We start from the raw sequence: 12,562 nt of genomic DNA on the forward strand, positions 1-12,562 counted from the left end.
GTCTGTGGTGAAGCATTCACTACTTATGTTACCCACTGAACCAATTCCCCTCTATCTCTTTTTATAAGTCAAGAAGGGCAAGGGCAAGGGCCCAGGGTCCATGCGATGGCTCTCACCTTGCCAAAGAGCCTGCCTACATCCTGAGGCTGCACAAATGGAAATATACCCATTAATCTGAGACAAGCACAACTACATCCACAGGACATGTAACAACTACAGCATCCAAGTTGAAACAAATCTAAGCAATTTTATCTGCAAAATGTCATACCATTTCAAAGTGGGCTACCAAGTATCTACATAATATTTCTATGGGGTAGAATCCAAAAGGAGTCGTAGAATTTGAGACAGATCCACTGGACAACAAAATGCAGATGCAATAGTAGCAAAGGAGTAAGGGGTTCCAGCCACTGCTCTGCATTTGCTTTCATCAACATTGTATCCTACTCATCTCCTTTCCATGCATTTCATCATCATGGAATCATAAAATCATAGTGTTGGGAGAGACAACATGGGTCATCTAGCCCAACCCTCTGCCATGCAGGAAAAGAACAACCAAAGCACCACTGACAGATGGCCATTCAGCCTCTGTTTAAAAGCCTCCAAAGAAGGAGTTTCCACCACATCCTGAAGCAGAGAGGTCCACTGTTGAACAGCTCTTCTGGGCAGGAAATTTTTCCTCATGTTCAGGTGGAATATTCTTTCCTGTAATTTGAACCCATTGCTTCAAGTCCTAGTCTCCAAGGCAGCAGTTCCCTATTGAAAGAAAGCACTTTCTTGGTTTCATTCCATAGGAAAGGATGCTTAGGATCAATTGTATTCACCACCATGGGCACGTCTCTTTTCCAGAAATCAGTTCAGGTTTTGACAGGCTCACTTGCCAAGGGGACAGAGAACTCCTCATGTACCACTAGGAATCCACTTAGATCCATAAGTCTCCTGAGGCACACAAGGAGGCTTTTGGATGGCCTCCTGGTCTGCACCACTATAGAGGCTCCTAGTCCTAGCAAGTCTGCACTCTGCCCAGAGGCGGCCCTAGGTAATTTTCAATGGTAAGCAAACAGTATTTTGGTGCCCCCCCCCCAACCAATCATTGATATATATTTTCTGTTTGTCGTGTGCCATATTTGGTTCAATTCCATCATTGGTGGAGTTCGGAATGCTCTTTGATTGTAGGTGAACTATACATCCCAGTAACTACACTTGCTGCACTTGCTCCCTTGCCTGGCCCGCTTTGGGTCTGGAGGCGTGCCTGAAGACCCCAGCGTGTGTACCAAAAGTCACCTCTTCTCCTGACTTTCTCCTCAGCCATTGGGACCGAGAGAGAGAGAGACAGAGACAGAGGTGGAGATGCCCATCTTTCCTGAAGGTAAGCGCAAAAACAAAGGAGGGAGCGGAGGTGGGAGATACCTCCAGCCGGAGGGTCTCTCTCCCTCTCTCTCTCTTGGTCCCAATGGCTGAAGAGAAAGTCAGGAGAAGAGGCGACTTTTGGTGCGCAAGCTGGGGTCTTCAGACACACCTCCGGACCCAAAGCGGGCCATGCGCAGCGGCTCCCCCCTTGCCCCACCTGCGGATTGGGGAGATGAGAGGAGGCGGGTGGAGTGCCGGGGGATCGGGAAAGGGAAAGGATCGAACTCGGAGAATGATTGAGCGCCGGCTCAGCTTGCGCACCCGGTGGCCGGGTGGAGCAGGAACGAGAGGGGCTAGGCGAGGCTCAAGGGCCTGGCCCCTTTGGGAAGAGGATCGCCCGGCAGCGAGGCAAGAAAGCCAAGGCTCCCCCCAGACTGCTAGGGCTGTTGTGAGCTGAGGGGGTGCTCCTCAAGTGGCAGTCAAGGGGCATTTACAGAGGTGCCTCTGTGCCCCTGGCAAAAAAAAGTGTTCTGCAACCGCTTACTTCGCGTAATGGACGAGCCGCCCCTGACTCTGCCAAGTAGTGATTTGTCCAAGACAATGGAACCATAGACATTTCCTTCTCACTAAGATCACCATCATCCCACTTAGCACAGAAAACAAGGTCCAGAATGTGTCCTGCATTGTGGGTGGCCCCAGATATTATTTGGGACATATCCATGATTGCAGTCCTGAGCTACATACAATAGGATGGTCTCATGAGGATGCTGAAGTCCCTCAGCACAAAAAGCCAGGGAGACTTCAGCACCAACTCACCAGCTGCAAAAGAGAGATTGTTGAGTAGTGGGACAGCTAGCAGAACAGAATATTATTTTATCCTGGACTCCGAACACTCACTGTGTTCATATAAACACTCACTGTGTTCATATGCCACAAAAAATTAAAAGACTCTTGGAACATTTTTGTCATACTTTTTGTTTGGTTGTAGGGGGAATATAAATATACAACTTTGGGGGGTCTAAAATGCTTGATCCAAAGGCGTGAGAGTTAGCATAATTTTATGACACTAATAAATTATGATTGCCCTGAACTATAGCAGATGCTGACAGCAGTAGTGCCTTAATAATGGTTCTATTATACTGTGTAATTTGTAAAACCCAATGTTTTAATCATTTCCCTCTGTATTAAAAATGTATAAGAATTTTATTGGATTCATCAGCTTAGTAAGTGATGTCTAAATAATTGCTTTTGATTCTCTCTCTTATTAATTCAGTACTTCTGTCACATTGTGTGTAGCAGTACTTTGTATTATATTTTGCACATAAATACTGATTTGTGATAGTCATTTTTAAACCCTTGCTAACACTATAATATATTGTGTGGGAGGAAATGAATGGGAAATTGCTGTGGCTGCTGGAATTGCATATTTTAATGGTCAAATCTGGAGGCCACTCAAGTATGCTGCAAGAGCAAATATAAGAAACTGTTGTACTTGCTGAAAAAAAGGCCAGCTGATGTGGCCTGAAAAATACAACCCTGTTATATTCCCTTCTGTATAGGAAAGAGTAAAAAGTAAGATCAGAAGAGCAGCTTTCTGAAGGACTTTAGCTCAGAGGAAGGCCAATGCAAACCATGCTAACCAGGCCTGTAGCCAGGAAAAAAGGGGTGGTGGGTGGGGATTTGAAACAATTTTTTTTAGTGAATCATGAAGAGTAGGCCCATAACACAAAATAATTTAAATTCTATGACTCACTCCATATTTTAGAATAGACTCAATTAAATAAAATTTCTATTTTAGCTACAAAGTTTCAAGGCTAAAAAAAACCTGAACATGATTCTTAATTTGTAATTTAGTGGTTACAAAAGAATACCACAACACCAGTTGGAAACATTTGAAAACTGTGTCAAGACACTTTGACAGGAATCAGGCTTCATCGATAAACTTCGGTGGACACACAAAAGTGCAAATCCAGACAGTCTTTCTTGCCCCATTGTGCTTATGTATTTTTTTTCAAACGTTTAAGAGTTGAAAACAACCTTTCATTTGTGGCTCTTGACACTGGCAATGCTGAAGAAATCTGAACAAGTTTCTTCAAATTTGGAAAACACTGTCTATGACATACAAGATACGCTTCCAGTGCATTTGATAGGTTTTCTGCAGGTGTTATCTTTTTCCATTTTCTACAGCACCGGTCAAACCAGTTAAAATTCACGAGTAAACTAGTTTTTTTAACCTGAAAAATCAGGTAGGTGAACTCCTGGCTACGGACTTGATGTTAAAGATTTAAAAACCTGGGAAGGACATATTTTTATTTATTTTTTAGAGATAGTAAAACAATGAACAGGACCTGCTAGAAAGGAAAAACAGAGATAACATTTCTCTTTCCAAAAGCTGCCCAACACGAAAACTAATCGGTTCTGACAACTGGCTCAATCAAGCTTATTCAAGAAGTCTCTGCATATATACAACATGGCTAATAATAACTAGAAAGGCACTGAATACAGCAGCAAATATTCTGCATATGAAAATAGCATTTGAAAAATACTAAACCATTTCTGCGTTATCTTCTTGCACATGGATTTACAGTTATTTGCAGCTACTGGGTTCCTACCTCTTCTAGCACAACTTTCTTCTCCTATAGAATCCCTTTGGCATGGGGTTGGAAGAGGCCTCGTGGGCCATTCAGTCCAACCCCATGCCAAGAAGCAGGAAGATCACATTCAAAGCATCCCTGACAGATGGCCATCCAGCCTCTGTTTAAAAGCCTCCAAAGAAGGAGCCTCCATCACACTCCAGGGCAGAGAGTTCCACTGCTGAACAGTTCTTACTGTTAAGAAGTTCTTCCTAATGTTTAGGCAGAATCTCCTTTCCTGTAGTTTGAAGCCATTGTTCCACATCCTCTTTCTCTTTCTGGAAGTTGCCATGGAATACATCATGAGAAATCTAGTCCTCTTGGACTATTGTCAATGTGAAAAGCATGGGTTCCCAGCAAGCCTCTTGAAAATACTTTGGAACTGTCACAGTTGCTTTTAAGAATCAATTTATAACATACAGCAGACTACACACAAGGTAAGAAAAAACACTTACTGCTTGTAGTGAGGTTACTTTCCCCCGTCTGTGGAAGAGGATCTGCATCCTGGATGACTTGTAATACCCCTACTGTCCGAACAGGGGGATCCAAAGCTACAGAGCTCTCATTCACAGTTATGTCACTAGCTCCTGTAATTTGATTTGTTGGTGGCCCTCCTATAGAAGCTTCAAAGTCTGGAGGAATATCATCCACACAATCTGCATTTGGCTAAAGAAGAAAAGAAGTTTAAAAAAGAAACTAATTTTAGAAGATTTTTACTCTCATTTTTATGCCATATTTCATGTATGATACCTAAACAGCAGCTTCTCTAAAATAGTAATTAACACTGACCCTCATAGCTCTCTTCATCTTGAATGGAGACACACCAGTTATGTTCCCCCATCTTTGCTTTTGTGTGATCATGACCCTCTTGAGAAGTTGTCAGAGTGCAACTTCCAACATTCCTCACTACTGGATATGCTGGCTAGGGTTTCTGAGACTTTAAAATTTAAATCTGGAAGAAACAATGATTTCCATTTCTTATCTAGGGTTAACACTAAACATCAGTTGCATAATACCATGATAAATGGATTTTATCTGTGATTTTAACTTGATGCCAGAGGCATCCAAGATAGTGACTCCATATGAAATCTCAACAAAAAAATATATACACAATACACAACCCTATTTGGCCATTGGAGTGGTCCTTGGCTTCAAAAAGACTACTCATGCTGAGTTACTCCAACTCAACAGCTGTCAAGATCATATCTTTGTGCACTTTCAAAAATCAAATTTGCAGTGTTTATCTTATTTCTACACTGGTAATAATTTCCTCCATACCACCTAAGTGAAGCAAGGCGGGTTGTATGGCAATACAATTCTCACCTTCCGTGTACTTTAGCATTTGCCACCTAAACTGGACACCTCATGCAATTTAATAGAGGGCCAGGATTGGATGTAAAACCATCCATTAAAAGAGAAAAAAATATGCTTTTTTAAAACTTTACTATAACGAAAATCAAATTATGTTTTCATGACATTTTGAACCTTCTATGACAAAACATTGCTTACCGGAATCCCTAGTGCTTTTAAGATGTTCATTTTACACATAGGGCAGGTACGATGGTCTAGTAGCCATGGATCTACGCAAGATTTATGAAAGAGGTGCCTGTCAGGGTGAAATAACCACATTTAGTTCAAATCTCCCTCTCTTTTTAAGCTCTGTTCAATTTCCACAAAGTTCAGTTGAGATAATCTATTCCGGAAAAGGCCAGAACGGTCTTGTAGGGGAAAATACAGTTGAAGATGTCCCTGTGCAACAAATACTTCTGGCAAGATAAAAAACCCCTAAGAAATGAAGGCCTAGAATGAAAAATGGAAGTGTTTGTGTTTAATGAAATGTAGCTTTTGGAGTTGTTTGCTATTTCAAATATAATAACCCTTCAGATAACAATCTCAGAAGATGAAATAAATGGAGGCTACTTTTTATGACAAAAACAAGAACCTCAAAAATATTTCCTGCTGCCAGTAGATTTCTTGTCCTTGCTACTGTGTGAAAAGTAACATGGATTTCTTTTCCAATGCAAATTGTACTCAAACCATCTGAACCTATCCTTGCCCTTTTGCATGCTGGAATAAATGGAAGGGTAGATGGCGAGTGTAATTTCAGTGGTGCCATCTAAACTTGAGTGTGATTTGGTTGTTGTAAGTTTTTTGGGCTATATGGTCATATTCCAGAAGCATTCTCTCCTGACATTTTGTCCGCATCTATGGCAGGCACCCTCAGAGGTTGTGGCTGGAGGCCGGAGGTTTAGCACAGCTGGCAAATCATCAGCAATTATAAGATCTATCAACCAGAAGGTTGCAAATTCAAAGCCCCAGGTTGGCAGGAGCTGTCAACTGTCAGCCTAGCTAATTGTTTACCAAAGCAATTTGAAAACAGCTTTAGCTGTGATTAGAGAAATTAGGTACCACTAATAGCAGGGGTGGTGTTTTATGATGCCATAGAGAAAGAAGATCAGAAAGTGCTGGGCGACCAAAAGGAAGGAGGAACTCCTGATGGCTCTTCATCATTGAGGATAGAGCAACAGCACCCCCTGGACTTGAGCCCAACCTTCCGTGACATCAAAAACAGATGGACACTGAGTTGAAACAAACCACCTCCTTCTGTTCTGTTTGTCTGTGTATTGTCTATACAAAGCAGCATTGAATGTTTGCTGTGTATGTGTACTGTGATTCGCCCTGAGTCCCCTTCGGGGTGAGAAGGGTGGAATATAAATAAAGTGCTGTTATTGTTGTTGTTGTTATTGGTGGTGTTATTATTATTACTATTATTATTATTGTGAGGCCACCTCACAACCTCTGAGGATGCCTGCCATAGAGGCAGGCAAAACATCGGGAGAGAATGCTTCTGGAACATGGCCATACAGTTTGAAAGACTTACAGCAACCCAGTAATTCTGTCTATAAAAGCCTTCAACAATACATTGAGTGTGATTTCCAATAAAAGTTTGTTAAACTACCTATTTCTTCATGTGCTAACATTTTTATGAAAGTCTGATTTTGCTACTCCTTTTGTTTTGATTCACTATGTTTCTAATTCTGTTGTGATTTATATTTTTATTGAAGACACCTTGAGTGTGGTCCTATGAAAGGTAAACAGGATATAAATGCCCAAGTAAAAAACAAATACATAAACAAAAATTCCTTTTGCAACTGTTCATTAATAGCTGTACTGTACCAAGAAAACGAAAGAAGAAATCAGCCTTTTAAAGAGAACACCCACAGACCCACAATCTGAGCAGGAACACATATGCTATGCAATGTGTGAAATCACTAGAAAGTGTTCCTCTCTACTGAAAAGATGATATCTTTTGAGTTCAAGCATTGCAACAGAACTCAGTCGCAGATCGCAATACAGGAAAAAATCTTTCACAGTCAGTGGTTGTTTGGAATTCTTACACTTTACAGCCTTATTTGGCCATTGCAGTGATCCTTGGCTTCAAAAAGACTACTCATGCTGAGTTACTCCAACTCAACAGCTGTCAAGATCATATCTTTGTGCACTTTCAGAAATTAAATGAAATTAGATCAGAAGGGAAAACCTTGGCTCGCTGCAGTGTGCAAAAGCTTTGCTCTGATTTAATCATGTGGTTGGTTTATATCGTGTTTCGCATAAGATTTCTGCAATCTTAAGTGTAAAATGTCCATTTTCTGCACGTTCAGTTTTTTTTAAAAGTTCTTGTTTGGGGGCACTAAGATAATATTTTCTATTCACTTAAAATCTGGGCTAGGGAGCTCCAAAGACAAGGGTAATTTCCCCATGTCTCATGACAATTTTGTGACTGTTTGGGTCATCTGAGGTGATTTCTAGCTGGAAAAATACATAAATGTATTTTTACATTTAGGGACTACAAAAACTTTCCTCACCCCTACCTTTTATCTTAGGGCTGACCTACATGGGTAACAAAATCTGGGGCTGGTCCCAAGTATTGCTGCTTGAGATCATTCCTGGGTTCTGCCTTGGCATTCACACAAGTCTGCTACTGAACCACATCCACAGTGGAAGCAGAGTTCTTACTGTTCAGCAGGGCAACCCCTTTCCCTTCACTGAGTCACACTAGTGTCTTTGATTACATTGGCAACGGCACTAATCAATGACCATGAGCTCTATGGGACTCCAAAGCTGCTCCTCTCTCTCTCTCTCTCTCTTTCTTTGTCTGTCTTTCATATAAACTCAGTACATGAAAGCTGTGAAAGCAGTATCTCCAGATGACTGTAGCTGCACTCACTATATATTAGGGAAGAAAACCGGGGAGTTGCATATTGTGCAGGTACAGCTGTACCAGGAGCTCCACTTTTGTTTGCTTTGCATTTAATGTTTGTTATAGTCCTAAGTTTCAGGGACTCTGCAAATAGGTGGCTTCTTTTGGCTGCAATCATAGGGCAAGCCACCTGACAATTATAGTTAGGTTCCCTGGTCCCAGCCCCTTTTTGGGTTTTAGAGGGAATAGGAGCCATTTTGAGTTCAGTCCACACAGAGAAGCCTTTCATGCAGGACATAATACCAAGAGCTCCTGTAGAAAGCTTCATCTTCTACGGCTTGGCTGGGGAGATATACAGCCAACAGCTTGGCCAGGGTTATACAGCCCTACAGCTCCTTTGCTGAAGGACTTCAGTCAGCCATCACGGAAACCTGAATTCTTTCCCCCCTGGAAGTCTACAAAACTCTGCTTGGTAACGGTCACTCGCGGAAGCCAGAAGCAGTTGGTACTGGGTGTAGGGGCTCCACGCCAACAGAGGCAAAGACAGACTGCCCAGATTAGAAGCTAAGGATTTCCCCATTAGTTACAGTTATGAAGATAGTGCCTGTTCCCTGTGGACAAGATTGAGAGAGAGCCAATAGACTGTTAAGAAAGCCTTAAAGTACCTGTTTGTTTTCATTAATAAAGAACTTTGTTGAACCTTTAAGCAATCTAAAGACTCTGTTTTAAGGAAATCCAAAGGCCTTTAATCTGAAGCAGCCCTGGCGTCCTGTTGGGCACACAGAATTTATGTCCTGTCTACAGTCTTATGCACAGGCCCAGCATGCAACAGCACACATATGGTCTTGAATCATATTTTGTATTCTTTGGGTTCCCCCGCCACCATTTTCTTTGTTTGAAGTACAATCCGACCCGAATATAAGATGAGGCACCTAATTTTACCACAAAATACTGGGAAAACGTATTGACTTGAGTATAAGCAGAGGGTGGGAAATGCAGTAGCTACTGGTAAATTTCAAAATAAAAACAGATATCAATAAAATTTCATTAATTGAGGCATCAATAAGTTAAATGTTTTTGAATATTTACATAAAACTATAATTTAAGACTGTCCAACTCTAATTAAACCATTATTCCAACTTTCTTCAACGTTAATGTGCATTTATTTTTTAAATTTTAAATTATTACATTTGGCCCAGCCATAGGTTTTTAAATCCTTGTGTGTTACTGCTTACATGTGAGTTATATTAATTGTATTATTTTTGCTTATAGTTTTTTGCCTTATTGATGTGTTGATGGACTTGGCCTCATGTAAGCCACTCCGAGTCCCCTTGGGGAGATGGTGGCAGGGTATAAATAAAGTTTTATTATTATTTCATTTATGTATCCTTCCAATAATAGTAGAGTAGAAGAATACATCTAATAATAATAATAATAATAATAATGGAGTAAAATAATGTAAATGTAATAATAATAATAATAATAATAAATGGAGTGAAATAATAAATGTAATTAAAACATAGTAACAACAACAACAACAACAACAACAGAGTAAAATAATAAACAACCGTGACTTGAGTATAAGTTGAGGAGGGCTTTTTCAGCCTAAAAAAGGGCTGAAAAACCCGGCTTATACTTGAGTAAATACAGTATACATTATATTAGCTAGAGCCAAAACTCACCTTCCTTTTAGATGAAGATTCTTTACGATGCAGAAAATAAATCTTTATATAAAATCTTTTACCTTACATATTATTATCTGAGGAAATAAACATCTTGATAAAAGGCATTACTTACTACTGATTATAATTACTAACTGATAATGTATTTTCTTTAGACACCCAGCCCACCACATCAACCCCAATACTAACAATTTTGATTATTTTACTCTTAGTGAGAATTGTTTTATTCTTCAAAGATGACAAATATTTTTGTCATCTGTAAAAGATGTCAGAACCTAACTACTTAATTAAAGCCAAGACATTATATTGTTTAGACTAATATGTCCACTTACCTGCAGGGCAAGATCCTGACAACATCATTTGGTTTGTAACCTTCAATACACACTGCACAGTTATCAAAATCTGGCTCGGTTTCCTGTTTAAAAAATTGACATATTTTAATTTTTGAATGGACAGCACAGGGCTGAGAAAAAATCAACACATACCATTAATGAAGTGTTCTCACATTCTGCACCCACATGCAAAAGACACAGAGTCCTGCCTACAGCAAATCCACATTATAGGAATGAGCGACCTGTTGAAGTCCTTACTGTATATGCACAACCTTTTTCATTCTGTCTGGAGAAGATTTTCTCAAGTTGGCTTTTGTAGTAGGAAGCAATTTGTGCCAATATGATGGTTTATCTTTTCCCCCATACCACAGCATTTCTATCATACCCTAAAACTATTTTTATTAAAGGAAAAACTTGCTGTGGCAAGAAGGTTTACCTTATCTCCTTTTCTTATTGTTCTGACTTGCAGTTTGCTGATTGCTTTTTTTGCTGCATCTCCAAGACGGCGCTGAAAATGCAAAACATCACTTTTATTAAAAGAATACATCTTCACTGGACAATTCTTGCAGGGATTTGCAACTGTAGCTGAAGAACCCAAGGTCATTTCACATTAAGTGGACAAGAGCCCTGTACAAGTAAGCTCACAGACGAATAAAAGCACTAGTTTAAGGATGGGATTCAATAAAACATCTGACACACCGATTAAATAATATCCCATTTTCATTGTATTAGGAATTTACATTTGTTGAAATATGAACAACTGGACTAAAACGAAAAGAAACATTTCAGTTTTGTCTGTAAAGATATAAGACAATTCTTTTTGGTGTTTTATATATTTGGGCTTTTTAATTTCCTCCTATTGGCTAGATCAAACCAATATAAGCTCCAGAAGAGCGTTAAGAAAAAACATACAACATTTGAAGAAGGATGGAAAGAAAAAAAGGTGTTAATATCTAGATATAATAGAACTAGGAGAAAAAGAATGAAGGTGATCCATGGCTGGAGGGAAGAAGCATAAATCAATGGAAGTAAAGACAGTTTCGCACCTAAATTAATTTAGAAGCAGGTTATGTGAATGACCATTGCTTTACAACATGAGCCAAATAAAGTAGACTGAGCTAGCAATCACTATGGGGATTTCACATAATTGGATTTTCAGATGAAGCATTAATTCCAGCTGTTGATCCAGAAATGTGGATCCTGATGTTTTTGAGACATGGACAGCTGGACCAAGCTCAATCCAGTGTCCAACAGACCCACTACCATCTTGCCACCCAAAAGCAGTTCCCTGGCAGTGTCTTGCTGGTGCTGTAACTTCTGCTAGCTACGTGGCTGGATGCCTTGTTGTGATCTCATCAGAAGTGATGTCATCAGCAAAGGTCTGCCAGGGAGCTGGGTCTGGTTGGTGGAATAGTGGTGAGGGCAGTGGCCGCTATGTGCCCTCAAATGTGCCCTCAGTCCAGCTGACTGTCCAGATACTTAAAAGGCATCTAAGGCAATTAAAAGGCCACAACAATCAATACCCACAAACTATTTTGTTCAAGTATGGCATCTCGGAAGACTCTGGGCTGAACACATGAATGATACATAAAGCATTCCCCCACAATTGCTCATATCATGTCATTCATATAAGAAGCACAAAGTGTAACACCAAGTCTTAACACAAATTAGAAAATCATTCTCTAATTAGAAATTCAGTTTTCCAAGCTCTGAATTGACTTGCAACCCCTCCCCCCTTACTTCTTTTCTCAGCTCTTTTTCCAACACCACTGCAAGTGCTGCTTTTAAGATTGTGTGGGACTTTAGTCCAACCAGATGTTTTCCAAGCTTTGGTTTGCACAGAAAACATTCTGTAATAGCCTCGCACAAGTATTTTCAAGGCAATGGTTTAAAGCATAAATTCTTCCTCCTCATTCTGAGGATTAGAAAGAAAAACACAGATTCTGAGATTCAGGGCCAAGTCCAAAGATATGGGAACCTTAAACGTAGCATTTCCCTGCTTAAGTTCCTAAAGTGGGATAAGTGATTCTGACACTTTTCAAGTCTTCATCTTTTGGTGGACTGCCACATTCAATTTTCCCCAAATATGTGCACTGTTGCTACTGAGGAATAAATCATCCATTATTTTTATCTAAAGCTGTGTGTACTCTCTAACAGGAAGAAAAAAACATGCATAAACACCAGGGAAAAGCTGGATTAAACATCATGCTTGCATTTGCCTGTTTCTATAATTTACTCTTAGAGGAAATGGAGGGGACAATGAATGGCAAAGGACTGACAACTCATGTAGTCAACTTGCTTTAAGCAAGTTAAAAAATAACATTTTAAAAGGGGAAAAATGTGATTCTTAGGATAACGAGTACTATA

At 40.0% G+C, this 12,562-nt stretch overlaps 1 protein-coding gene across 1 annotated transcript in view; it reads right to left on the reverse strand.

Annotated features, from left to right (window-relative positions):
- The window catches only part of RNF150 (ring finger protein 150), a 142,969-nt gene that overhangs the window by 28,311 nt on the left and 102,096 nt on the right, over positions 1–12,562 (reverse strand). Inside the window, exons 3-6 of the mRNA XM_060778912.2 lie at positions 10,632–10,703; positions 10,196–10,278; positions 5,490–5,586; positions 4,436–4,646 (exon numbers count right to left, since the gene is read on the reverse strand). Of these exons, the coding sequence (XP_060634895.2) occupies positions 4,436–4,646; positions 5,490–5,586; positions 10,196–10,278; positions 10,632–10,703 (463 nt within the window). The remainder of the gene's footprint in view (positions 1–4,435; positions 4,647–5,489; positions 5,587–10,195; positions 10,279–10,631; positions 10,704–12,562) is intronic.

The sequence above is a fragment of the Anolis sagrei genome, chromosome 5, assembly GCF_037176765.1.
Source record: "Anolis sagrei isolate rAnoSag1 chromosome 5, rAnoSag1.mat, whole genome shotgun sequence".
Taxonomy (NCBI): domain Eukaryota; kingdom Metazoa; phylum Chordata; class Lepidosauria; order Squamata; family Dactyloidae; genus Anolis; species Anolis sagrei.